The sequence below is a fragment of the Ischnura elegans genome, chromosome 8 (genome assembly GCF_921293095.1).
Source record: "Ischnura elegans chromosome 8, ioIscEleg1.1, whole genome shotgun sequence".
Classification (NCBI taxonomy): Eukaryota; Metazoa; Arthropoda; class Insecta; order Odonata; family Coenagrionidae; genus Ischnura; species Ischnura elegans.
This window is the reverse complement of record NC_060253.1, coordinates 26,623,887-26,650,442: the sequence shown is the minus strand read 5'-3', so window position 1 is coordinate 26,650,442 and position 26,556 is coordinate 26,623,887. Positions and strand designations below refer to the sequence as shown.

Here is a 26,556-nt window from a genome sequence, read left to right as displayed (position 1 = left end):
GGCAGTGTTCCTGAAACGTAGAGTTAAAAGTAAAATATACCCCTGAGCATATGTTCCCCTCCCCTTCTGCATTGAGGCTGAGACTCATAGGAAAGAGACCGATTAGTAAGTTAAAAAATAATTTTCCCTTATTTCAGTCGGTGAAATGCGACGAGAGGACATGACATATGTTCTGCAGAATGCAGAGAAAATTACTTAGAATTGACAAAAGTAAATCGAAAACGATTGGCACTTTGCTTCATAGATAAGTGACATTTTATTCATGAATAACGCAGTAAATTACTTCAGTGAAGAACTTCATTTAAGTGATTTTCCTAAATTTATAGGTAGTCAATTCATTAAATGATACATATGAAGCATTTTGGCGAGGCTTGCACGTTTCACAGAAGCGGAGAAGTTAAGATGGGAGCATCCGAAATGTGATGCTAGGGAAGAATGGAGATAAAACGGGTCGACCACGTAAGTAATGAAGAAGTGCTAAGAAGAGTGTGAGTAAAGAGAACTCTTTTATAAACCTTTAAAGAAAATATGGTAGAATTTAGGTGGCTACATTATGAGGCTTGATGAAAACTATCGTAGGAGGACAGGTGGAAGGGAAAAAGGCCAAGGGACGACCCCGAATGAGTTAAATAGGATAGGTTATAAGCGATGTGAAAGAGAAGAAGTTATACGCAATTAAAAGGCTAGGAGATGAGTAATGGTGAGCTGCGTCAAACCTTCATTAGATTTGTTGATTGAAGATAATGATGATGAATTATTTAGATATTTCATCGTGTATAATTTAATTAGGTACTTTTTAATTTTATAATTTTACGATATAAAGACATGAATATTTTTCGCTAAAAAAAAATCAGAAATATTTTTAGCAATCCCGCAATAATTCACGGTTTCATTCAAAAATATATGAATGCTTTGATAACGAATCAAATGGACTCCAATAGAACAAGGCGCATATGATTTCAGTGGAGACTATAATAAACAGACATTTTTCGGCAAAAATATTTAAAGCACTAGTGTGCTGGAGTCATTTTTGAATCAAAATTACTGCAATGTGTTGCATATAAAGTCAACTTTCTCACGAATCTGTCGGAGAACACTTCTCTTATCGGACAATATTGTTTTTGTAATTCGCTCTAAAATGCTCAAAATCAACGAAGTAGCACCTAGGGGCAAGGGGATCTGGAGCATTTTGGCGAACGATACGTAAGTAATTGAAGGAGGATATCGACAGCTTAGAACATTTTTACTGTAGGGAAGGGTAAAAGAGGAAGGGTGGAGAGAAACCCGGCGTCGGCATTAGCCTGCTCTAAAAGGGAGGCGCCTATAGGGGCAACGATTTCACGTCCCATACGACAATAGGAGTGCTGGTCATTAAATACCCTCCAGAAACACTCAAATAAGGTTCAGTCTCTGGTAAATCTCCGCCACCAACGGTATTTGATCCGGGCAATACTCGGGCTACCACATCAACCACCTTTCTTCACTTTTGCCTTATGGCTATTACCTTAGACCATATAAGAACTAGACCCGCCATTCCCCACCCCTACCCATGTCTCGCCGTGTGGCCAACATCTCCCCTCCGCTCCCTTCCTTCCCCACCCACTTTTAAAGGGGCGTGACGTAACGGTTGGGACGCTCATCGTCGTAGCGCATGGCTACGAATGGGGATTCACTGTATCACTGCGGTATTTTGATCATTTTCTTCGCGATTTTTCAATTAAAAGTACTATTATATATTGCGTTACGTACGAGAAGTATTCTCTCAGCCATGGTTGGATTGGTGAATTTACAATTAATGAACAGTGGCATTTTTCGTCATTGGCAGCGACGAAAAAATATTGTGGCAGTAAAATGAAGACAAAGCCCTTCGTAAACTTCCGCAGATTTTTTTCTTATCTCTTTAGCGATCTAGCATCATTCGGAACATCGTTATAAAAACATGAAATCTTGCACAAAAGTTGTAAACGGGGGAATTTTAGCGAGGAAAAGGGTCATGGTGTAAAGAATTTGCCGGTCGTCCACGAAGTAACGCGGCAACGCCTTCGCATATAGTAATTTTTAAACGGTCAATTATGCGATGCAAATTGAACTGCGCGCTAGCGCTACTAAAAAGGGATGTCAACAAATCAGCATTCATATTATTTAGGTAAGTAATTTCATAAATGCATAATTTTTTACTTAGCAGACAGCTCTCGTGTTATTTATATATTGCGATTGTGGAAAAAGGTCGCCGGCTTTGCAAGTGACACCTACTATTTACGTACGCTACGGGAAATTCTGGGAATAAATAATACCTGTTAACATATTTATAATTAGAAAGAAAGAGAGGATTGGATTAAAATAATTTTAAAAATAAATTTGCTTTATAACAATCAATTATATTTAATATATTGAATAACTTATTAAATATTTTCATGTAATGTTGTACGTATGTACTTACAGAGTTTTCAATTTAATTTTTTTAAACAATTTACGACATAATTTAATTTTTTTATTCTTGTCACAATACGTAAGAAAAGAGGATGCGGATTCAACGATCATCTAAGAAATAAATCTCATTTTATTAAAAAATCCAGAAGCGATTACTCTGTCAAATGTGTGAAATGTAACGGATAATTTTCTATTTTTCACGGCAGTATAATATTTCGAAGCACTTGCAGACGCAAGAGCATAAAAGATATTTAAATACGGCTCCATCTTCCTCCAAAACACAGAAATTTTTAGTAAAAACAATTTATGGAGGCGAAGAAAAGAAACTAGCATTAGCAGTAGAATGTCTTTCCATGCTATTTTTCATAGTCATTCGTTCAGATCAATTAAGGCATGTACATACATCACAAGTTATCAAATCGGTTTTGCAGCGCACATGATACATAACGCCGTTCAAACAGCTGCTGTTTTTTTGCCCGCAGATATGAAAAATATTGTCATTAAAATATATTTCTATTTTTACATTACACTATGCGTCTTCAAATGCTGAAAGAATTTTGTGAAACTGCGGAAGTCGCATGTATAAGAAAATACTTGGTTACTGTAAAACGCGCTAGTTACCTCTTTCGTCAGCTGTAGATAGAATTTTTAAATTATACCACACCATGAATTCCTACTTTCTATATCAGGCTTCATGCCCTACAGTTGTAGAAGAGAGTTTTGAAAAAGAATCCTCAAATTTAGCTAGAGTTTAAAAGCAATCAATCACCTTTTTTTAAAATGCTATTGAAGTTATCGAGGGTGATAAAATTTTGGTAATCTAAGAAGTGAATGAAGTTTAAAATATCTGAATCAAAAGCGGTCAGAAAGTCAAAGCGGTCGGCTAAAATCTCTATGACCTTTGACCCCCATTACGACTATCGGAGGTCAAAATAAATTGTTGTACGGATGAATGAACTGCGTAACCGACTTTGGCACCCTTCAAAACCTATGGTTTGACACGTTGGTTGTCATGATGGCCAGACATTTAACTCTATGACCTTTGAGACCTCGGTGGTCAAAAAAATCAACAATACGGATCTATTAACTGAAAAATCGACTTTGGCACCCTTCAAAACATATGGTTCGAAACCTGGGTGACACGATGGCCGGACGTTTACCTCTATGGTCTTTGACCTCCGTATTAAACTTGGAGGTCGATTAGTGAATAATACGGGTATTTGGACAATACCAATGACTTGGGTGCCCTATAAAATCCATGGATCGACACCTATGTTGGTATGCTACTCTTTTTGCCACCCTTATGACCTTGACGGTGGCCTTACTGGGTCAACGGTTAAATTTTCGTAAATAAAAGTGTTATTTTCGGGTTTCTCTGGTCCAATCTTGGTCAATGAAATTCAGACTTTTTCTATCTCGACTTTTTAAACATTTAAACCCCAAAGGGCAAATTCAAGTTTGGACCCACATTGTGAGGTCAAAAGGTCAAAATTGTAAAATAATGCTTACACTCAAAAAAAAACTTAGGCCCTTTCCCTATAAGTGTGCCAATTTTCATGAATATTGCTCCATGCAAAGTTATTAAAATTACATTCTTAATAAATGTATTTAATGCGATCGCTTCGTCTTGATTTATTTAGCTTTTTGCGCTGAGTCAAGGCTATAAAATGCCTTAGTTCATCGTAAAAATATGTTTATTAAGTGTATAATCATTTTGCGTGCCCAATATCGTCACTTTTCAGCGACTTTGCAGCGTATGAGCGTTAAAATATCTTAAGCGCGCATACGGAATATCGTCTGCAGTCCCAACCGTGACGTCACGATCCCTCATCCCACTCACTTCCCCGCCGTGCGATGTTGGCCACAGCGTTCCGCCCGAACGGCAGGTCTACTTACTTAAATGGTCTAAGGCTATTACCTTAGACCATATAAGAACTAGACCCGCCATTCCCCACCCCTACCCATGTCTCGCCGTGTGGCCAACATCTCCCCTCCGCTCCCTTCCTTCCCCATCCACTTTTAAAGGGGCGTGACGTAACGGTTGGGACGCTCATCGTCGTAGCGCATGGCAACGAATGGGGATTCACTGTATCACCGCGGTATTTTGGCCAATTTCTTCGCTATTTTTCAATTAAAAGTACTAATATATATTGCGTTATGTACGAGAAGTATTCTCTCAGCTATGGTTGTATTGGTGAACTTACAATTAATAAACAGTGGCCTTTTTCGGCATTGGCAGCGACGAAAAAATATTGTGGCAGTAAAATGAAGACAAAGCCCTTTGTAAACTTCCGCAGATTTTTTTCTTACCTCGTTAGCGATCTAGCATCATTCGGAACATCGTTATAAAAACATGAAATCTTGCATAAAAGTTGTAAACGGGGGAATTTTAGAGAGGAAAAGGGTCATGGTGTAAAGAATTTGCCGGTCGTCCACGAAGTAACGCGGCAACTCCTTCGCATATAGTAATTTTTAAACGGTCAATTATGCGATGCAAATTGAATTGCGCGCTAGCGCCTCTAAAAAGGGATGTCAACAAATCAGCATGTTATTTAGGTAAGTAATTTAGTTATTTCATAAATGCATAATATTTTACTTAGCAGATAGCTCTCGTGTTATTTATATATTGCGATGGTGGAAAAAGGGCGCCGGCTTTGCAAGTGACACCTACGATTTACGTACGCTACGGAAAATTCTGGGAATAAATAATACCTATTAACATATTTATAATTAGAAAGAAAGAGAGGATTGGATTAAAATAATTTTTAAAATAAATTTGCTTTATAACAATCAATTATATTTAGTATATTGAATAACTTATTAAATATTTTCATGTAATGTTGTACGCATGTACTTACAGAGTTTTCAATTTAATTTTTTTTTAACAATTTACGACATAATGTAATTTTTTATATTCTTGTCACAATACTTAAGAAAAGAGGATGCGGATTCAACGATCATCTAAGAAATAAATCTCATTTTATTAAAAAATCCAGAAGCGATTACTCTGTCAAATGTGTGAAATGTAACGGATAATTTTCTATTTTTCACGGCAGTATAATATTTCGAAGCACTTGGAGACGCAAGAGCATAAAAGATATTTAAATACTGCTGCATCTTCCTCCAAAATACAGAAATTTTTAGTAAAAACAATTTATGGAGACGAAGAAAAGAAATTAGCATTAGCATTAGGATGTCTTTCCATGCTATTTTTCATAGTCATTCCTTCAGATCAAAGGCATGTACATCACACGTTATCAGATCGGTTTTGCAGCGCACATGATACATAAGGCCGTTCAAACAGCTGCTGTTTTTTTGCCCGCAGATATGAAAAATATTGTCATTAAAATATATTTCTATTTTTACATTACACTGTGCGTCTTCAAATGCTGAAAGAATTTTGTGAAACTGCGGAAGTCGCATGTATAAGAAAATACTTGGTTACTGTAAAACGCGCTAGTTACCTCTTTCGTCAGCTGTAGATAGAATTTTTAAATTATACCACACCATGAATTCCTACTTTCTATATCAGGCTTAATGCCCTACAGTTGTAGAAGATAGTTTTGAAAAATAATCCTCAAATTTAGCTAGAGTTTAAAAACAATCAATCACCTTTTTTTAAAATGCTATTGAAGTTATTGAGGGTGATAAAATTTTGGTAATCTAAGTAGTGAATGAAGTTTAAAATATCTGAATCAAGTCAGAAAGTCAAAGCGGTCGGCTAAAATCTCTATGACCTTTGACCCCCATTACGACTTTCGGAGGTCAAAATAAATTGTTGTACGGATGAATGAACTGCGTAACCGACTTTGGGACCCTTCAAAACCTATGGTTTGACACGTAGGTTGTCATGATGGCCAGACATTTAACTCTATGACCTTTGAGACCTCGGTGGTCAAAAAAATCAAAAATACGGATCTATTAACTGAAAAATCGACTTTGGCACCCTTCAAAACATATGGTTCGAAACCTGGGTGTCACGATGGCCGGACGTTTACCTCTATGGTCTTTGACCTCCGTATTAACCTTGGAGGTCGATTATTGAATAATACGGGTATTTGGACAATACCAATGACTTGGGTGCCCTATAAAATCCATGGATCGACACCTTTGTCGGTATGCTACTCTTTTTGCCACCCTTATGACCTTGACGGTGACCTTACTGGGTCAACGGTTAAATTTTCGTAAATAAAAGTGTTATTTTCGGGTTTCTCTGGTCCAAAAACCTAAGAATTGACATCTTGGTCAATGAAATTCAGACTTATTCTATCTCGACTTTTTAAACATTTAAACCCCATAGAGCAAATTCAAGTTTGGACCCACATTGTGAGGTCAAAAGGTCAAAATTGTAAAATATTGCTTACACTCAAAAAATCTTTGGCCCTTTCCCCATAAGCGTGCCAATTTTCATGAATATTGCTCCATGCAAAGTTATTAAAATTACATTCTTAATAAATGTATTTAATGCGATCGCTTCGTCTTGATTTATTTAGCTTTTTGCGCAGAGTCAAGGCTATAAAATGCCTTAGTTCATCGTAAAAATATGTTTATTAAGTGTATAATCATTTTGCGTGCCCAATATTGTCACTTTTCAGCGACTTTGCAGCGTATGAGCGTTAAAATATCTCAAGCGCGCATACGGAATATCGTCTGCAGTCCCAACCGTGACGTCACGATCCCTCATTCCACTCACTTCCCCGCCGTGCGATGTTGGCCACAGCGTTTTGCCCGAACGGCAGGTCTACTTACTTAAATGGTCTAAGGCTATTACTTAAAACAATTGAAATTGCGAGGTCTGCCGCTTTTTGGTACATTTTGTGTACTTTATTTCTCTTTTGAACCCAATAAGTATAATTTTATAATATTAATGGAATAAAATAGCACGAAAAACTTCTTTTGCAGGGTAGTCGGCGCGTTTTACATTTTAAATGAGGTGCCATTTTTCTAGAATTCGAGACTCATTTGTTTTTCCAATATTGCCATGCGACTGTTTCGCTTTAAATTTAGTGTGATCTGCCAACGCAGTTTTGTTGTGTTTTGATGTGATTATTTGCATTATTTTCATTATATCATCGAAGCGGAGATGAAAACGAATTACGATGTTATTGAGGGTCAATTTAGTGACGCGGAAGAATCAGGGTGAGTTACAGTTTTCGTGGTTCTCTTCGTAAACATTTTATCTCAGAAGTTAGAATGATTTTCTTTGTCTCTTCGTAGTGTAAACGATGATGGAGGGCCTCATAAAGTATCTGGCATTAAAAAACTATCGATTTCTGGAAAAAGTCATATAATTAAACCTTTGCCCTACCATGAGCCAGTTGAGGTTGAGGAAGGCCTATATGATGACGCTGAATATGATAGCAACGAGGATGAGGACAGTGAAGAAGAGTGGGAAGTAACAAGGAATGGAATATCAGTGGTCAAGAATGCTCAAAGGCCTAATAGTCAGAGTGCAAGCCGCAAAATTTCGAATTATCAGCCCACCGAAAATCTTCTAAAGAAGTATTCAAATAAAATAAATGTGGACCAATATGAAGTGTCTTCGCTGTCCAGCAATGCAACTAATCGCCTTATTCAAAGTGATAAACGCGCGGAGACCGAGAGGTAAGTAGTAAACCTTTAATCGTGTGCATATTAAGTGATGATGCGTGTATAATGCATACATTTTTACAGGATTCGTCGCAAAGATAAAGGTGATCGAGCCACAGCTGAGCAAGTTATGGATCCTCGCACACGAATGATTTTATTTAAATTATTGTCCAGAGGCACAATTCTCGGAGTAAATGGCTGTATTTCCACGGGAAAGGAAGCTAATGTTTACCACGCAAAGGGGGGTCAGCCGGATGAAGATATCGCGATTAAAATATACAAGACGTCTATTCTGATCTTCAAAGATCGAGATAAATATGTTGGCGGGGAGTACAGGTATGTCAACGAATCATAGACTAGTGTTAGTTTCTTTAAGGATTTTTCCCGTGTTTTTAAAATCAATATTCTATTAATCCACATTAATGATGGACTTTCTTCAAATGGATGGAATGATTATATTATTATGAGGGATTTCTCTTGATTGAAATCAATAACTAAATTTTGGATTCCATAATAATTTTCCTTTCTACTAAGTGAAGTTCACATTTTGCACCCTTGTGTGTAAATTTGATTTTTCCATTTCCCAAAAATTTTGCTTTTTCATGGAATCGTGCTCTACTTCGGTGAAGTATTTAATGCATCTAATTCATAAGAGGTACAGAAAGCCCATAAAGTGGTACATCTTACGGAAAAGCTTATGAATCTCTGCCAAGACTTCTTCCTTTTTCATTTGAAATAAATATACTGACCTACTTAGACTTACCGTCAAAGATTCTTGAGGGATTTTCTATTTTTCTGGAATTTCATTATTGTGTATGAAAACTTCCTTCTCAATATTTCAATATAGTCCCGAAGTCTCACTTCTCTCTTCATAAAATAATGCTTTTAGCAATAGTTCCTCTGCATCTTCGGCTAAGGACTAATTAATGGGGACTTCTGTCTTGGATATTAAACCTACTATTAATTTGAGATAGCTCCAAGGGTGGTACTTGGTGGCATAATGGATTTAGCCAATGGCATTGAAAATTTGTTCCATACTTTTTTGTGTCAGTGAAGAAATTTTTGGTGGATTTCACAGATTAGATTTGCTGTTTAAAATAAATAAAATAATGCCCTTCAAAATTATTTACGAAAACAAACTCTTTAACATACTTAAAAAGCTAAACAATGGTTTTCATAATATATTTTGTAAATTTTATCTATCTAGCTTGTCTTCAAACTGGCATTTTTTGTCGTTGCACTAGTAATTTTGATTTAGCTCTCTATATCTCTCTTTTTTCAATTGATTAAGTGTGATTTTTTTCTGAGGAATCAGCAAATCTCTTGTTTTCACTAGAAGAAAGTCAGTGGTGACCAATCTTGAGAGAGATTTCCAGTTACAGTAGACTCTCGTTATTACGAAGTTCACTGGACCGAAAACCGTAGGTTCGTAATAACGAAGTTCGTATGAACGTTTCTTTTAGGAATCATCGTAAGAAAAGCACATACTTTGTCAGAATTTGTCTCTTCAAATTCCCGCACCTATCTTCTTCAGAGTCAAGTGTATAATAAACGCGATTAAATTATGCACAAGTTCTCGATATACGAAGAAGATGCATTCCAAGGCCTTGCTCATTAGTTGATAAACCTATTCAAGGCATCGAGGAGAGTGGTCATCCTGCAGAATGCAACACTGCATCACAATCTTGCGTTAACTCACGATTTTGACGAACTTATCTAGCTTGCAACGTAGCCGGAGCCGAAAAAAATCGCCGTCCGCTGGAAGAAAGAGTGAGCGAAACACAGAATAGTTCCTGACTTCACACCGGATTAAATGATACTTTGCTCAGATTTTGCCCAAAGTGCGAGTTCCTCAACGCCACGTCATGTCGCATCGGCAGACTCCGAAGGTGCCAAATTTGAAATTTTGGGCGGGCTTAAATTTTTCGAATGTTCGCATCTCTGAAAGTTCATAAACCCTATGTGCTTAGGAAGAGGACTAACTGTACGTGCAATTTATGAGCTTTAATGAGTGAGTCACCCTAATTCCACAGGAATGAAGCTTATTGTATATGATGTTGTGTGCATAATGAAGTACATATCTCCTACTGAATATAGAACCAAAATCGAAGCTCTTGGACACAGTACAAAAAGAGAACTTAAATGTAGATCAATGATGATAATGTAGCATAGTGTATATTCACCAAAATGCTGTGGATTTTTCGTGGAACTTCGTGATAAAGTTTATTTTGTAACTGCCGGGACCGGGACTGAGGTCCGTATTCTTAGTCGACCCTGTAGGGCCAACCAACCCTGGATACGTCATCAGCCCCTACATAAACCGATCTTGCCCTACATACGCCACATCAAGCCCTAAATATGGCCGTTTTTGGAACTAAACGGGCCCTATTTGATGTAAGGTACCCGAACCAGCCCTAGACCCTACAAAAACATGGCGCCCAATCACTTCGATTAAATAATCTACTTTACAATGGATATTAAGGGAGACGAGCTCATACGAATGATTTTAAAACGTACAGAAACATAGCAGAAAGGTAATAATACTACCACATTAGACCCATCAAGTGATAAATAATAAAATAAAATAATAAAATAAAATTGGCTGAACTATAATAAGTACAACATAGTGGTATACATCACCTTGTTTCTGCGGATATATATTAATATATCTCCTGTTTGGCACTTAGTACGCTTTTGAGAAACCAACATCGTTTACGTAAAACCATAGAAAACATATTTTCATGCCGCTATTTGCCACATAATAAACTTAACTACGGAAGGAAAAAGAGAATGACTAGCCTTGATGATGCATTTTAAGTTCTCACGTTAATGATCATATTTGCACCGTACTTATCACTGTCTTGTACATACTGCTTTTGAAGAGCCTAATTTAAAGACAATATGGTTCTAATTTTGGCTCGATATGAGATTATTTGCAGCGATAATTAAATTACAGACACGATCTGGCAAACAAGTTAATTAATTACCTTGAGCCATTGCCCTTACAAAATGCCCGAAAATAATCAGATGTCTTTTCTAAGTTTCGTAGTTGGGCCATTACACAACCAGAGTGGAAAATTGGCGATGCGCCATCATCTTTGGTGGACAACACCGATTCTTTATTTACCTTGAGCTATTGCCCTAACAATATGCCCAAAAATTATCGGATGTCTTTTCTTGGTTTCATAGTTAGGTCTCATTATGCAACCAGAGTGGAAAACTGGCACTGTGCCATCATCTACGTCATTTCGGAGAACTTGACGACGGAATCACCCCCCACCACTTATGTAGGGTGGACTGAGAAATGCATGTAGGGGCCTCTTGTTATGTAGGGTCGACTAAGAATACAGGCCTGAGGTTCGTAATTTCGTAATAGCATTCCTTTTACTATAGATTGGCAAGGCCTTTTCGTCAGGACCAACGAATTGCTGCATAATAATGAGATCTTCGTAATAAAGCTGTTTGTATTAACGAGAGTCTACTGTATGATTATTTATCATTTTCCTACCACCGTGATTGAGTCCAGATCTTCGCATAGCATGCTATATATCTATTTATAAGGAAGATAAAAATACATGGAATGGCTCATTTTTAAGGACTTGCCTTTAAAAAATATAACTATGTAATGCATTTATTAACATAAGTTAAGCAAATTGTTAAAGTTTATAACAAATTCAAATTTTCAAATTGGTTTTTGACAGTGTAGCTATCCCATCGATTTTGCTCATTTTATCCTGCGGTCCCATTTTCCTTGCATACCCTTCATAATTATTATTATTATTATGACAATGAACAATGAAAACAACCATAGAAGGGTCAGGGAAGAAGGGCAAGGGACGGCTCCGAATGAGTTGCATTGAAGAGGTTATCACGGATGTAAAAGAGAAGAAATACGTAGCCATGAAAAAGCTTGCAGATAGAGAGGAATGGAGAGCTGCATTGAGCCAGTCTCAGGATTGTTGACTAAAGATGATGACCCTTCAGTATGTTCTGAGCTTCATCTTTACATGCATTATGCTCAATAGCCAACGCTCACTCTCTAGAATTAATTCATTTACCCCCGGTAGAAAAGCAACAGTCAATATATTGGGTAAAGCATATATTTGTTTAACCAAACAGAGATTTTGTTTCCTTAGTGAAACTATGTATGTATTTCCTTTCTTGACTTTGCCCACATCAATCACCGCTTTATCCCCCCTTTCATGATACATTAAACTGTAAGTACTTCATTAAATTGCACGGCATGAGTGGGACCAAATCAATAATTGGTCATGAATGAATTTCTTTTAAAAAACAATTTTTGAAAAATCCCCAAAATTTCTTCTTGGCAAGCATATTCCTATTGTGGTGGTATTCTTTATTTTTAATTATATATGTGTACATCTATTTTTATAATATTTATCTATTAAAGGATCCATGCACAAAAAGTATGCCCACTCCACAGAGTGAGTCCTCTTTAGTTGGTATAGCAATGTTACTAGCTAGATTTTGGCATGTCGGTGATTTGATGCATGTATATATAATTTCTAACTTATGACCACTCGGACCTATGACTAAGTCTTCAGCAAGTATCCTGTTCATGAGTCAGGTTCGTAAATACCTGTAGTTTCATCCAAAGTATTTTGAACCCTTGACTCTTTGTTTCAGAGTATTTTATTAATTAATTAATGCCAAATCTTTTTTTCTCAGGGACATCAATGAAAACATTTCTAATTTTATGTGAAACATTCTTTAAATTTTTTCACTTTTTTTTTTTAAAGATTCCGTCATGGCTACTGTAAGCACAATCCTCGCAAAATGGTGAGGACCTGGGCCGAGAAGGAGATGCGCAACTTGGTTCGGATGCACACTGCGGGGCTTCCCTGTCCTAAACCCATTCTCCTTCGTGGCCATGTACTGCTGATGGGATTCCTCGGCACGGAAGGTTGGCCCTCTCCTAGGCTCAAGGTGGGTTGCGTGCCGCATGACAACCAAAAAACTGGCTACTATCATGCTGACATGGCTACTGGGTTGCCTAATTATTTAGCCTCCAGTCTGAGATACACAAGACGTGAAACATTACAAAATATAAACTCTAATATTTCTAAACCTGCCGCGTGAACGGCGGTGAAAAATACAAGAATTGCCATGAGAAAAAATTCTTCTGGACCGGGAAACGAACCACGGACCTTTGGCTTTCCGGGCCACTGCGTAGACCACTACGCTATCCAGGTTATTTAATTCTCATGGCAATTATACCGAGGCTCATGGTACTAGGTGTTAGGCCCTCGCGGTCCATCAAGGATGGCAACGCGAGGGAGAAAGGACTTCCAAGAAGCCACAACCGGTTGAGAGCCTCAAACCTGCGCTAAATCCACGCAAAGCAGTATGTGTAATATTTCTAAACCTGCCTCGTGAACAGCGGTGAAATATACAAGAATTGCCATGAGAAAAAATTCCCCTGGACGGGGAAGGGGAATTTTTTCTCATGGCATTCTTGTATATATAGACTTTAATCGCTATAAGAATTCTCTCTCCCAATATTCATCTCAAATACACAATAAATCGCTCTACTGGTGTGCAGGAATGTAGCGGTTTCACCATAGGGACCGAACTTTAAGCCCCTCGAATGGAATTTCCAGACACACAAATGCACTCAGCCCAGTTGGGATCCTTCACAGGGAATGATGGGACCCCACTAAGGCCTCCTGGGTTCCATCCATCGCAAGGCTGAGGAGACTCTGTGAAGGGTACCCAGTCTTGGTCGCAGATGCAGACTTGACTTGACGTTTGTTTTATTCTACCTGGCTCGGGTGAGGCCACAATCTGGCTCCCTCCTCCCCCGAGCCAGGGCTCTTTTACATAGGTATTTAAGTTCATTCTTACAGTGCAAAATATCATATCGGTATATATTATTTTCTTCTTTTAGTACATTTGGTTCAGCTCCTTGGACATTCAATGGTCATTGGATGTCGGGCTGGTCAAGTCTTCTCTTTGCTTCATTCGAGTTCATCTGAGGAAATCCAGCATACACGATATGTATATGAAAAAAAATAAAAATAAATTAATTGAAGCAATATAAAAAACATATACCTTGAATATACATAAAAGTATAGGCTGCAGTCTCACCAATCAGTGAAGGGCATGAACGAAAATCAGATGCTTTAAAAGTTGGAATAAAAATGTTAAAACATGATAATATTCTGGTAATCAGAATGAAAATTTAAAAGAAGTCAAAAGAGGACATTTTAAAATAAATTGATTTCTAACAATATAAAGTTTTCTTATAAAAAATAACAATTAAAGATACGTTGTCATCAACTTCTTTGGTGAGTGTTTACACATTGCGTACCAGGGTAAGCTAATGTTTAGAATATAACTTTACCCAATCAAACGTTATGATGCATCAATTCATTATGAATAACGAACAACAACTGAAAACGTACTAATGAATACTTATTGTAAGCTTTAAAATTGTGTAGGTTGACGCGCCTAAATAACGAGAATCTTTGTCATCCGTCCGGAACGTTCGGGAAAATAATGACGAGAATTCTCGCCATCCGTACACCGCGTGTTAAAGGAAACAGATGCAGACTTGAAAATGTATCACTTGCACTTTCACTCACACACACACATGACCTCAAATTTCCAGGAGAGAATAGCTCAAGAAGAGAGTGTTGAGATGTTGATCAATGGGAGGTAAGAATGAGTGTCAAATGCACATCAATCGACAGGGCACAGGTTGTTGTCATTAGGAAAAGGATTTAAAAAAGTCTAACATCCCTTTCAAAAGATCTCTGTCAGGTGGAAGGTTCCATTATCCAGAATTAATATTAATTTAAGTATGAAAATTGATTCTTACCAATGGATAAATGGAGCATGAATCAATGGAATAGAGTTTATTTAGAGAACCTTCTCCTTTGGACTCAAGGTTCAAATTTGTTACAATTTAATGTTAAATACTCTCTCCCAGTTCAAAAAAATCAATTTGAAAATCAATGGATTTATGAATAGTTTAAATGGTAATGAGAATAGGAAAAAAAAAGAATCTAAACTCTACACAAAATGTAAAAATATAACTGGCAATGTGAAATAAGAGTATACACTGGTACATAAAAAATAAATTAAATACCAATAGGTTCATGTACATATATGTAAGTACATTATACATTCGCATGTTATGCAAGATATTTGGGCGGAAAAGAACATGATGCTCAGAATACTTGAGGTGATAGGATTGGGCAGGATAACCAAATAATAACAACCCTGGTCCCCTTTCTCTATAGCATCCACATCCACCCAAGTAGGGATTACCTCCTGGATGCTATTAATAAGTTTATACATTTTGAAATTATTTTATCCCACACTTAGGGATATGCCAGGATGACAGAAGATTTGACTCTTTATTTTAAAACCTGTGCTTGCGAGAAGTAAAAATTTGATTAATCATTATGACTATGAATATTATATTATGCTGGCCTCAAATTAAGGTACTAACTACCTCTCCAGTAACCTCTCTGGGGATATCATCCACCTTAGCATTTCAAGCTAATATAAAATGGGCTACCCTAAAAATTCAGATACCATTTTTTATCAAGGAGTGCCGCTGTAAAAAAATTGTATAAACCTGTATAAAATTTGTATACATTCTTATACATTGACAGATGATTGTATAAGAATGTATACAAATTTTATACAGGTTTATACAATTTTTTCATGGGGGTGGTCAGAATTTTTTCTATGTAATTTTGAAATCCTTCAGCTTTTAAGTTGTTTTATTTCTTTTAATGATTACAGGATGTTGAATTGTCAACTTCAAAGGCTCGGGAAGTTTACCGAGAATGTGTCGTCATCATATGGAAGATGTACAATCTATGTAAACTAGTTCATGCAGATCTCAGTGAATTCAACTTGCTGTAAGTATATACATATGAAAAAGCTCATGCAGATTTCATGTATGTACTGGGGTAATTCACATCCATTCATTGTTTCCTAAGCCGGAAAACTTCTTTGCTTAAAAAAACTGGATTTTGCATTTTTGTCCAATAGTTAAATGGCTAGTAAAAGAATTTTATCAGATTTATATTGTTTGAAGCAGACTAGCTTCATGACTTGTTAATTATCCAAATAGGTCTCTGAACACCTTTAAGTAAAGACGTATCTGAAAAGTAGGTGTAATTATTAAGCTAAAAGTTGTAACAAAATGGCTGTGAAGTCATCTATTTTTTTATTATGAGCATTTAAAATACCTCTTACAAGCCAGCAAAGAAAAACGTAATTCGCACCACTGCCATCTTGAAGGACGTCAGCTCATGCAATAGTGTGGTTCTTAACCAACTTGATCGTGCACATTATTGAAGTTTACAGTGGAGATATTGTGGTTGTTACGCCGTATTTTTCGTGTCGTAGTTATTCCTCGATATGTCGAAGTGTAGCTTCAAGTACTGTATTGTGCCTATGTGCAACAATACGACTAGAAATGCTCCAAATAAATATTTTCATACGGTCCCCCAAGACCTAGAACGAAGATTGGTTTGGTTGAGAAAGTGCCGACGAATGTGAACGAATGAAGAAAATGAATTCTAATATTAACACAATGTTTATCAGATTTGACACAATCCCATACTCATCTTCACCAGGGGAAAGATTTTTCACTTGCTAGCTTTATCCATTTCCCAGCGAGGGGATATCTGTCTGACACTTTTTTAAAAACTTGTATTCCTCAAGGAGAATAATTCAACCATATAGAGCAACATTTGAGAAGTTTTACTATAAAAAATCAAATGCATATAAAACATACTTTTCTCATGTACTACATATTTGTAACTATCGTTAAGAGCAAAAACAGGCTAAATATTTTTTTAAGATGTCTTAGTTTCCATACAAATGTATTTTTTATTTCCAAAGTATTTCAAATACTGTTTTAGATTTCAAACTCCCAAGTCACAGGTATTGTGTATTTCAAAGACTCCTAGGCCTGCATTTTGCCCAGCCCTGCTTACATAATACTTGAACTGCTCTCACATTCAAACTTTTGCTCATGCCTTCATGGAATAGGCCTTAGCTCTAATTTTGTGCTCGGGGCACACATGAGCTCAAACAACCCCTATGAAAAAATTGTATAAATCTGTATAAAAAAGCTGTATACATTCTTATACATTGTCATGACAATTTTATAAGAATGTATATACAAATTTTATACAGGTTTATACAATTTTTTCATAGCGGGATACATTCGTTATGATGGTGCATAATTTGCACATAATCAGTGACATTGTCACCGTTATCTTCTCGTCAGACCCTAATAAATGAAATTTCATTGTTAATTTATTTATTTATATTTTCATACCCCCGAAAACAGCTCGTGTTGACTTTTACATCGGGGCTTTTCCACAATTTTTAACAAATACACGCTAACGAACAACCATGCCCTGAATAGCAGAAACCTACCCAGGCGGGACTCGAAACCCACGACCTCTTGCAAGAGGTCGCGGGTTAACAATTGTTAGTCTGAAGAGCCATTAATATTATATTTCCATACCTTTGCATCTTCGCTCTCCGGCTTTCAGCTTGCATGTAGCAATTGCTATTGCTTATGTAAGTAAACATTGCTGCCGTTGTAATTTTCGGCAAGTTTCTGGAGTCCGCCTTGATGAAACCAGGATTCGTGGCATTTGTTTTTTATGATAAAACCTCCAAAACCTTACTTAAAGTCATTAAATAAACCGAGAAAATTGGTGACAATGCGCAGCACCACTGATATTTCCTACACAATTGCATGAGCTGACGTCACTTTCCGGCTGGCCAATGGACTTACGATTTGAATTGGGTGTGTTTGTGGAACTGTTACGGTCATTTCTTTTGTACATTCTTAAGAAATTGTGTGAAATAAGTGCATTGAAGAGGCATTAATGAAAATTTTACTATATTTTACGATTTTTAGTTAATATTTGAAGGGATATTAAAATTTTGTCCAGAGGCCTATTCTAGGGCATGATTGTTTGTCACTATCAAATTTGCAAATTGTAAAAAGGACCAAAAAGTCATAATTTAACAAGTTAAATAAAAATTTGATTACAGTTAGCAGTTTAATCATTATGCATGATTGTACTTAATGCAGAATTTAGTGAGTTATAACGTTTTGGGCTTTACATATGCTCCAGCTGGGTGAAGCATTATGTGCATACTTTACATAAATTAGTAAATTAAAGATCTTGTCCTTAAAATTAAAATTAAATTTACATTGTTCAATGAATTATTTTAGTGATCTCATTTATTTTCAAGATATATTTTATTGAAATCTCATTTTACACCATAGGTATCATGAAGGTCGAGCTTATGTGATTGATGTGTCCCAGTCAGTGGAGCATGATCATCCAAATGCTTTGGAGTTCCTTCGCAAAGACTGCACAAATATTACTGGTAATACTAATTATATATAAGGTATTATTTTTGGTAAAAATTAAATCAAGGGTTATTTAAGGAAACACATAGCATTCGACTTGCCAGAGGGATACTTTTGTAGAGACAACTGCAAGTTCAAGGACGGACTGGTGTGGGCGGGCAGGAATCCCTCCCTGGGACCCAAGGCCGATATTTGCTATGCATAAACTTAAGAAGATTAGTAAAGACTGTTACATCAAGTTATTACTGCAGAGCTGTTTTATTTAAATCATAATAAACATCCTCACTATATTCGGTTCTCTCAATGTTTTGAAGGGGAGCATAAAGGGTTTTCCTGTTTTTGCCTTATGACCAGATCACCGACGGGGCCCTAGGATTCTGACCCTTCGCAAGTGCACATATTGCATGAATTTCCTTGGAAGAAAATCATTTGCCTTGACCAGAATACAGATCTTCCAAATTCTTGCCGGATGTTCTACAATGTGAGCTACAAAATTCTTCCACTTGTACAGGCATCCCCCGAGTTACGTAAGAGATGCGTTCCGGCAGACTATGCGTAAGTCAAAATTTACGTAAGTCGAACCTTTGCGTTGGCGCTTCAGAGATTGCTGTATAACAAGTTGTATCGTAAAGAAATGAGCGCAACCACATACGCCACCACATCCATCGCTAGAACTGCAAATTTTCACGTTGATTGCTGACTTGGGATTTATAAGCGATTTTTCTACAGAAATTAATGAAATTTCCTTCGAGGAATGACAGAAATGGGTCACTTTGTTATTTTTAGCACGTAAAAAACTCGATAACTATTCGATATTTTTTCTACCATAGGTTGTACGAGCGAATACCTACTTCTTCGCGCTCGCATTCGAAAATTAACGTAATTATTTGAAATACGGTTATCGCTTACGTAAGTACGGATTTACGTAAGTCGAGACATAGGTAACTCGGGGGATGCCTGTATGTTTGGCAGCATAAACCATCTTGTCCTTAAAAGATGTCAAAACTCCACAATGGAAGAATATGTCTTGATAGTTCAAATCATTGAACATCTGGCGGGAATTAGGTAGATTCAGGTTTTAATCTTCGTTATGGAATATGATTTTATTTGTTTTTTTGTCTTCATAAGGAATCTTATTCAATGGTACACAAACAAAATGCTATAAAGGAATTAACTTCTAGTTATTTTAAACCGTCTAAACTTCTTTATAGACATCAGCTTGAATTCAGTGGGGCCTAGTCATTTGGTATAATGGATTTGTCTAGGGAAAAAGCTTTTGAAGTCATAATTGCACTCATTGAATATTTTGAAGTTTTTAGTAAACTATTGATTTTAAATGTCATTATTTTTTTATATCTACAATTATTTGTGTTGAACTGGGCAATAATATTACCTACTTCTACATATGAGAGAGCATTATGCTCTCGGAGATTGTAGGCAAATTGCTACAGAGAAGTGAGACCATTTTGCCTACATTTGTAGTGAACATTTAATTGTAGGCAAAATGGTCTCACTTCTCTGTAGCATTTTGTTCATTGGGCTGTATCCTCTGCATGTTGATGAAGTTTAATCTTTCTAGAAGAACGATCATAGTCACTTGATCTGGTGAGTTATGCTCTAAAGGGGTTGATTGCCCTGTTGTTTTGCTTCTGTGAATTGGTTTTTTAACTTACGGATTTTTTTGAAAAAAGTATGCTGCCTGTGAGGGGAATATATTATGTGAAAAAATGTTCAAGTTATGCATGTGTGCCATTAACCAGTTCTTTTTTTAAAGAATCTCCTAATGCTATTGGTCCATGAGCAAGGGGGAGTCCCTGAGCTATGGACTTGGAACATTTTGTGCTAATGATGAGCTTCTGAGGCTCCAGGTTGAGATACAGCAGACTCTTGATTATCCAGCTGCGGTATATCCGTGTTGCAGATTATCAGTGCATGATTTTCACTCTCGCTCAATATTTTCCGCAATCTTTAAAAAAAAAGAAGATCGGACTTAAAATTGTCGTAATCACTGCATTTGAAAGCTAGGATACACCAAGTTATTTCCATTAGAATCCCCTTTGTAGAACAGAAGTGTTCGTGTGCTAGCTACAATCGCGCTCTGTGATCATGGATATATGTCCCGCAGCAGTTGCAATCCGGGCAACTTGAGCGAGACACGAATATGTGGTGTGGTGCCTGTAAGTATTGTTTCCGACATCGCGCAGTGGTTTTGAAGCATTCGTGCAAACCATTTTTCTGTATCCGTGATCACGCAGCCGTGGATGACTGGTTTTCGAAACCAGTTCTTATATGGAGCCATAGTAATACAAGTGAAACCTTGTTATTGCGTCTAAAAAGATTGCGGACTGGCGAAGAAAGCTCTCAGTGAGTCCGGGAAGCACTCCATAATAAAGAAATACTGCATTAATAATAATATATTGTTTGTTTTACATAAATAATGAACATTAAAAGACAATTAAATGAAAGTTTGGGTTATCTGTGTTATCGGAGGTAGTCATCACCATCCCTCTCGACGTGCGGCCGTCATTTCCACCTTGATCCACCGTGCCACAGTCATCTCAGATGAAAACAGCCTACCTTCTGAGTTGGAACATTTGAGAAGAACCTTCCGACGTTACGGATACGTTGACAGGATGTTCTCGATGGCCCTAAAAAGGACCATTGGTACACGACACCGCATGACGAGGGAGACGGCTGATCCACCTTTGCTAGGGCTTGTCTTCCCTATATCTCTTCAGTTTCTGGGAAGATCTCAAGAATACTGAAGAGACACAACATCCAAACCATCCACAAGCCACCTTCTAAAATACGGGACATTCTTGTGGAAGCCAAGGACCCGAGAGGCCTCAAGACATCTGGAGTCTACAGGGTGCCCTGCGGCTGTGGTAAGGTCTATGTGGGTGAGACGGCCCTGACGATTGAAACACGTCTGAAAGAGCACCGTCGCCATCTCAGCCGAGGACAACCCGAAAAATCTGCCATCGCAGAGCACAGCATCAGCTGCGATAACCCTATCCAGTTCGAGGAGACGGCGGTCATCGCCCGGGCTTATGGTTATTGGGACCGACTTGTTAAGGAAGCCATCGAGATCCGGCTAGAGCCCAACAATTTCAATCGCGATAGTGGTTTCAACCTAAGCAGCTCGTGGAAACCTGTGTTGAAGACCATCCGCTTAACCGGAGATGGCAAGAACCAATCGGAGCGCACGATGACCTGACGCGGCGACGCCGACCAATCACACGGCACCTGACCACCTGGCCGTCCCTATAAATGAAGGTCGAATTTTTGTCTCGACACTCAGTTGCCCTGAGGATGATGCCCCTGATGGACATCGAAACGTCGGCGGAGAAGGATTTTATTACCCGGTAGAAAGCCTGAGAACTTTTCATCCAATTATCTGTGTTTTCCGATTATTCATTCCATCTCTCCCTACCATTAGTCCAGATAATCGGGAGTGTGCTGTAGTTGGAAATTAATTCAGCCGATAAAAAGCTGGATAAGTGGAAGGAATTGGCAGTGACAATGAACAATTTATCCCAAGTCACTCTAGGTTTAATCATTTCATAAAAAGACATAATACATTCCTCAGCAAAGGTGAGGCATGTAGTGTAGATGTAGCTGCATGAATGGTGAGCTGTTCATTAGAAATAGGAAACATGTTAATCTGACTTGCAATATTTTCAGGAAACTATCTTGTCCATAACCCAAATATAACCCAGATAAACCTGTTGTTTATAATTGTTATGCCTATTTTGTTAATTCCATGTGCTTTCAATTGATTTTCAGAATTTTTCCGTAAGAAGGATGTGGCAGTGATGCTGGTGAGGGAGCTCTTTGACTTTGTGACGGATCCTACTGTGACAAATGAGAACATGGATGAATGTCTTGATAGACTGTCCGAAAGAGCTGCTACGAGGCCACCAGATGATGCCGGTGTGCTTGTTGATGAAGAAGTGTTCAAGAATTCTTTCATACCTAAAAGAATGGATGAGGTGAGTTTGTTATGTTGTACATAATAATGCCTTTATGGTTGAGCTGTGCTCTCAAAGCCTCCTTCTTGTGGTCTGAGTTTATCACCGTATTACCACATTTATTCATGTAAGCCAAGCCCTCGTGTATCCCATACACCCCCATTTTTGGGACTGGCTCGTGAGGAAAAAAAACTTCCTAGTGCTTTATGGGTGTGGTCTAATTTCGTGATTTGTTGCTAAATCGATAAATTTATAAATCTAAAATTATTAATAAGGTTAAATAATGTCAGAAATGTAAACTAATTCATTCAGAAAATCAGAGAAATGTCACAGATGTTGGAAATCGAGCATTGGTATGAATCCTGCCAAAGAGGTGCTGAATTTTATTGGAACATATTAAATTCTTTCACTTCGTTTTTATCTTTGATGTACCCTCCATATGTGGTACTCTGAATAAGCTGTTTTAAAAGCATGTTTCTATTAGAAAAAAAAGGCTTTTTGGTTACATAAGATTAGGGTGATATATGCATAGATCTTAATGTAATTCTGTATTGGTTATTTTACTGCCTTCGAATAAAAGAATTTCTCTTTTTTATTTCGAAGGTTTTGCATTTTGAAAGGGATATCAATCAGGCCAAATCTGGTCAAGGAGAGAGACTAGTTTATGACACTATCTTTGGGCTGAAAGGAGATTTATCTAGCCCCAGAATGAATCCAGAGATTCTGAGTGAATCTGATAGTGAACCTGACGAAGACTCCAACTCCGACGACTCAACAAGCCAAGGAGAGGAAGGAGGCTCTGGAAAGTTTGTAAATAGTGCTCGGCCCAGAAATGAGTCTCCTGAAAGCAAAAAGGTGAATCTGATGTAAAATGATGATGGGTCGGTTGCACTTATTTTTCAGTCTGAATTCTGGTTTTGTTAACCCTTTCAAGACGGTGAAGTTCTCGCCTTAGCATTACTGCTGTACTGAGCCCCAAGAGACTCTTCTGTCTCCTCCATGCGGAGCATTTTTGTAGGACATTCATTGAGAAGGGTCTGGCTGGTAATCATGCACTCTCAGCGCCATCCTTTTTAGACCCTTCCTAGCAGGGATTCTATATTATCTCGGACTCCAAGGGTAGTTGGGCTCCCACCTTTAGGGGTTTATAATCCTACCAGCCGCATTAGTTTGCGGTCAATCATGCTTTGTTGATATGAATTAGCTATCTGAATAATTGTTCTTAAACGTAAATTGCAGTCTTTAAATTGAATTCCTCATTTTATTCTGAGAATTCAAATTTTGAACGAAGCTCTACCGCCAATAATAACGCATTTAATGCAGCAACAATTTGCATGTTGATGTATATGCTGAAATCGAGATATAAGTTAATATTTATCGTAGAATTTCCTTTAAAAATTGTAAACGCTGCTCAAAAGACAAAGAATTCAATTCTTAGTTTACATTTTTTGAGAAGGGAACAAATATTTATTTGGAAAACTGACTGAATGAACAATTGAATGACCGCGGTCCCTTACCACAAAGAGGGGTAATATAAGACGATGGGTCCAGGTACCTGCTCCCGGATTTCGTGGATATGGCCTAAGTCCTGCTTTGTTTAGTCCCGAAGCTAAGACTTTGCGTACCTGTGACCTCAAAAATGGGGGAGAGCTAGGAAACATATAAACATATATTTTTGGCTTTCGATCGCTTGCGTAGTAAAATCTCAGACGAAAATTAGCGGCTTTCGTCTCTGGATCAAGAAACGTCCTGCCGCATATTTTTGTCATTAGTATGGAAAGGGTTAATGACATCAGATAACTTCCGGTTCTTAATCAAGTTTTTCATTTTATTTGCTTGATTTTTTCAAAATATTGGAATGATTTTAATTAGGGTTGGACCAATACCAGAAATTTCTCATAGAATTTCCTATCCTATATCACCTATTCCGATACCAGGTCTCCTGCTCCTGATACCATTAAAGATAGAAATACTACTTGATTCTAGATATAATACACACTCAGAATTTCACCACAAGCACTTCAAGCTGGCTCAACCAACTAAGAAACCAGATTATGGAAACAACCATTATTACACAGGCAAAACATTGAATTCACTCAAAAAGTTTGAATAATAATGATATCTTCATTCTTCAGCAGGTCAAGTGATGTAGAACTCTTCAACAAACCTATACTCAAAGCACAAATACAAGATAAAAGACATATGAATTCATCAACATCTCGTTTAATTGGCCATATTGGTGGTAAAAATCTGAAATTTTGAAAATATCAGAAAAACACTGACTTGATTGCCGATAACAATGCTACTGATACCATAAATATCTACCAAACCTTAATATCGGTATCAGAATCGGTCCATCCTTAATTGTAAATATTCCAGCAGTATTCTCTTTTGGGTGTACATGCATCACAGTTTGGACTACTAGCCAAATGCTTCATTTTAATTATGTAGCTCCGAAGAAGAAAGAGGAAAATAACCATACAACAATATGTTCAATGGTATTAGGCTCAACTATGTGGAAGTTAATGCTCGAAAATGAAAAGGAGACTTCTTTGATTTCCACTGATTTATTTCGTCCGTATGACATGTTTCGAGCCATAGAGGTACTTGATAATGACCTCTATGGTTCAAAACATGTCGTACGGACGAAACAAATAAGTGGATATCAATGAAGTCTCCTTTCATTTTCACCCAACAATACTTGTCTCAAGTCGCTTGATCTGGGTTAAAACAATGAAAAAGTCTTAGTTGTGATGCTAACTGATATTAAAACTCAACAGTGTCCATCTGCACTTTGATTTTTAGTTTTTGTCTTACAGCTTACATCTTATTGCGTCTCTCTTAATAATAATAATAATTCTTTATTGGTTCCAGGACATGTGGTCATCATGTATAGAACAAGTTAAACAGGTACACAAAACAAAACATAGACAATGAAAGTAAAAATTAGATATTCAGATGCAATGACATAAACTCATCAATAGAATAGCAAGAATTGCTCACCAGATACCAGTAAAGTTGTTTCTTAAAGATACTTATAGAGCATATTTCCCTTAATTCTTTGGGTAATGCATTGAAAAAACTCACACCAGCATAAACAGGGTTTTTACTATACATGTTGAGATTATGGGAGACAATCCTGAAGTTTTTAGAAGCTCTAGTATTGTAATCAAGTACATCACCATTTATTCCAATCTTATGGCTTACATTCCAATATAGACCAGAAATTGATGCAGCCCCCAATGGTTCTCTTTCTTGACTTTGGACGTTACCTATGTTTATAATCATTCCCATTCACTGCAGTCTCTCAGTCAGTTTGTAGACTCATGATTGTCTTTTTATTTTCCCACAGAAAAGAAAAAATGCTGTGAAGGCAGAAAGAGCCGAGAAGCGGAAGACAAAGATGAAGAAGCACATTAAGAAGCAGAAGGAGAAGGCCACTAAAGGTCACCACAAGAAATGATGTATGCTTTTGAGATATCCTATTGAAGAATTTTATAAATTATTTTAAGAAATATTTTCCTCGTAAAGTAAAATGAGAGACTCTTTCAACTATACAATTTCTCTTTAGATTACAGGCCTATTGGCAAATCAACGAGAATAGGGTAACCTATCGTGTTTTACTCCTACTTAATTGCAGGACCACTCTGCTTTTTGCTCATAAATTTAAATCAATTTTAGGGTAATTTTGATCCATTCTTGCCTAATATTTACATATAGGTAAAGTTTTTGCCTTTTAATAGAGTGACCAGCCCATCCTGGGCCATATTTACATGTACATATGTATGTAAAAGCAGTTGATTGCACTAAATTGTTGAACCTTTGTTGTTTTGTCAATATCCCATACATTGTCTAGTTTTATTTTGACCTGTCTACTCCAACCTAAGTTACTCCATGAGGAAATCTCTTAGCTTATGCATTGACAATGCCAATTTGTAATGCTGTCAGTTCCATATGGTGAGGTATTCATTACCTGATACAGCTGTGTTGACTGCTGCTGTTTTCTATTGTTGGAATCCTGGGATGGGAGGGAGGATGATAGGAGTTTTCAAAAGGGATTGAACTATTATAGTAGAGTAGTATTCAGATTAGATCATTTGAATATGTATACCTATGATCAATAGGAAGTGCTGGTTCATGAGACAGTGAGATGGGTAGGTCTGAATAGATATTAGCTTTTAA

The 26,556-nt window shown here is 37.2% G+C and overlaps 1 protein-coding gene across 1 annotated transcript; it reads left to right on the top strand.

Annotated features, from left to right (window-relative positions):
- The first annotated feature begins 7,411 nt into the window (after positions 1–7,411).
- LOC124163683 (serine/threonine-protein kinase RIO1) lies at positions 7,412–26,197 on the top strand. Its single transcript, XM_046540743.1, has 9 exons — positions 7,412–7,569; positions 7,648–8,034; positions 8,104–8,355; positions 12,780–12,966; positions 15,796–15,914; positions 18,317–18,420; positions 22,190–22,395; positions 22,978–23,229; positions 25,727–26,197. Exons 1-9 carry the CDS (start codon positions 7,514–7,516, stop codon positions 25,835–25,837), a joined length of 1,674 nt encoding a protein of 557 aa, XP_046396699.1. The 5' UTR covers positions 7,412–7,513; the 3' UTR covers positions 25,838–26,197.
- Positions 26,198–26,556: the final 359 nt, after the last annotated feature.

Excerpts from the sequence above, each read along its gene's own strand:
- LOC124163683 (XM_046540743.1), top strand. The coding sequence starts at position 7,514 with ATGAAAACGAATTACGATGTTATTGAGGGTCAATTTAGTGACGCGGAA. Across the intron at positions 8,035-8,103 it reads AAACGCGCGGAGACCGAGAG|GATTCGTCGCAAAGATAAAG; the intron begins GTAAGTAGTAAA and ends ACATTTTTACAG. Across the intron at positions 12,967-15,795 it reads GGCCCTCTCCTAGGCTCAAG|GATGTTGAATTGTCAACTTC; the intron begins GTGGGTTGCGTG and ends TAATGATTACAG.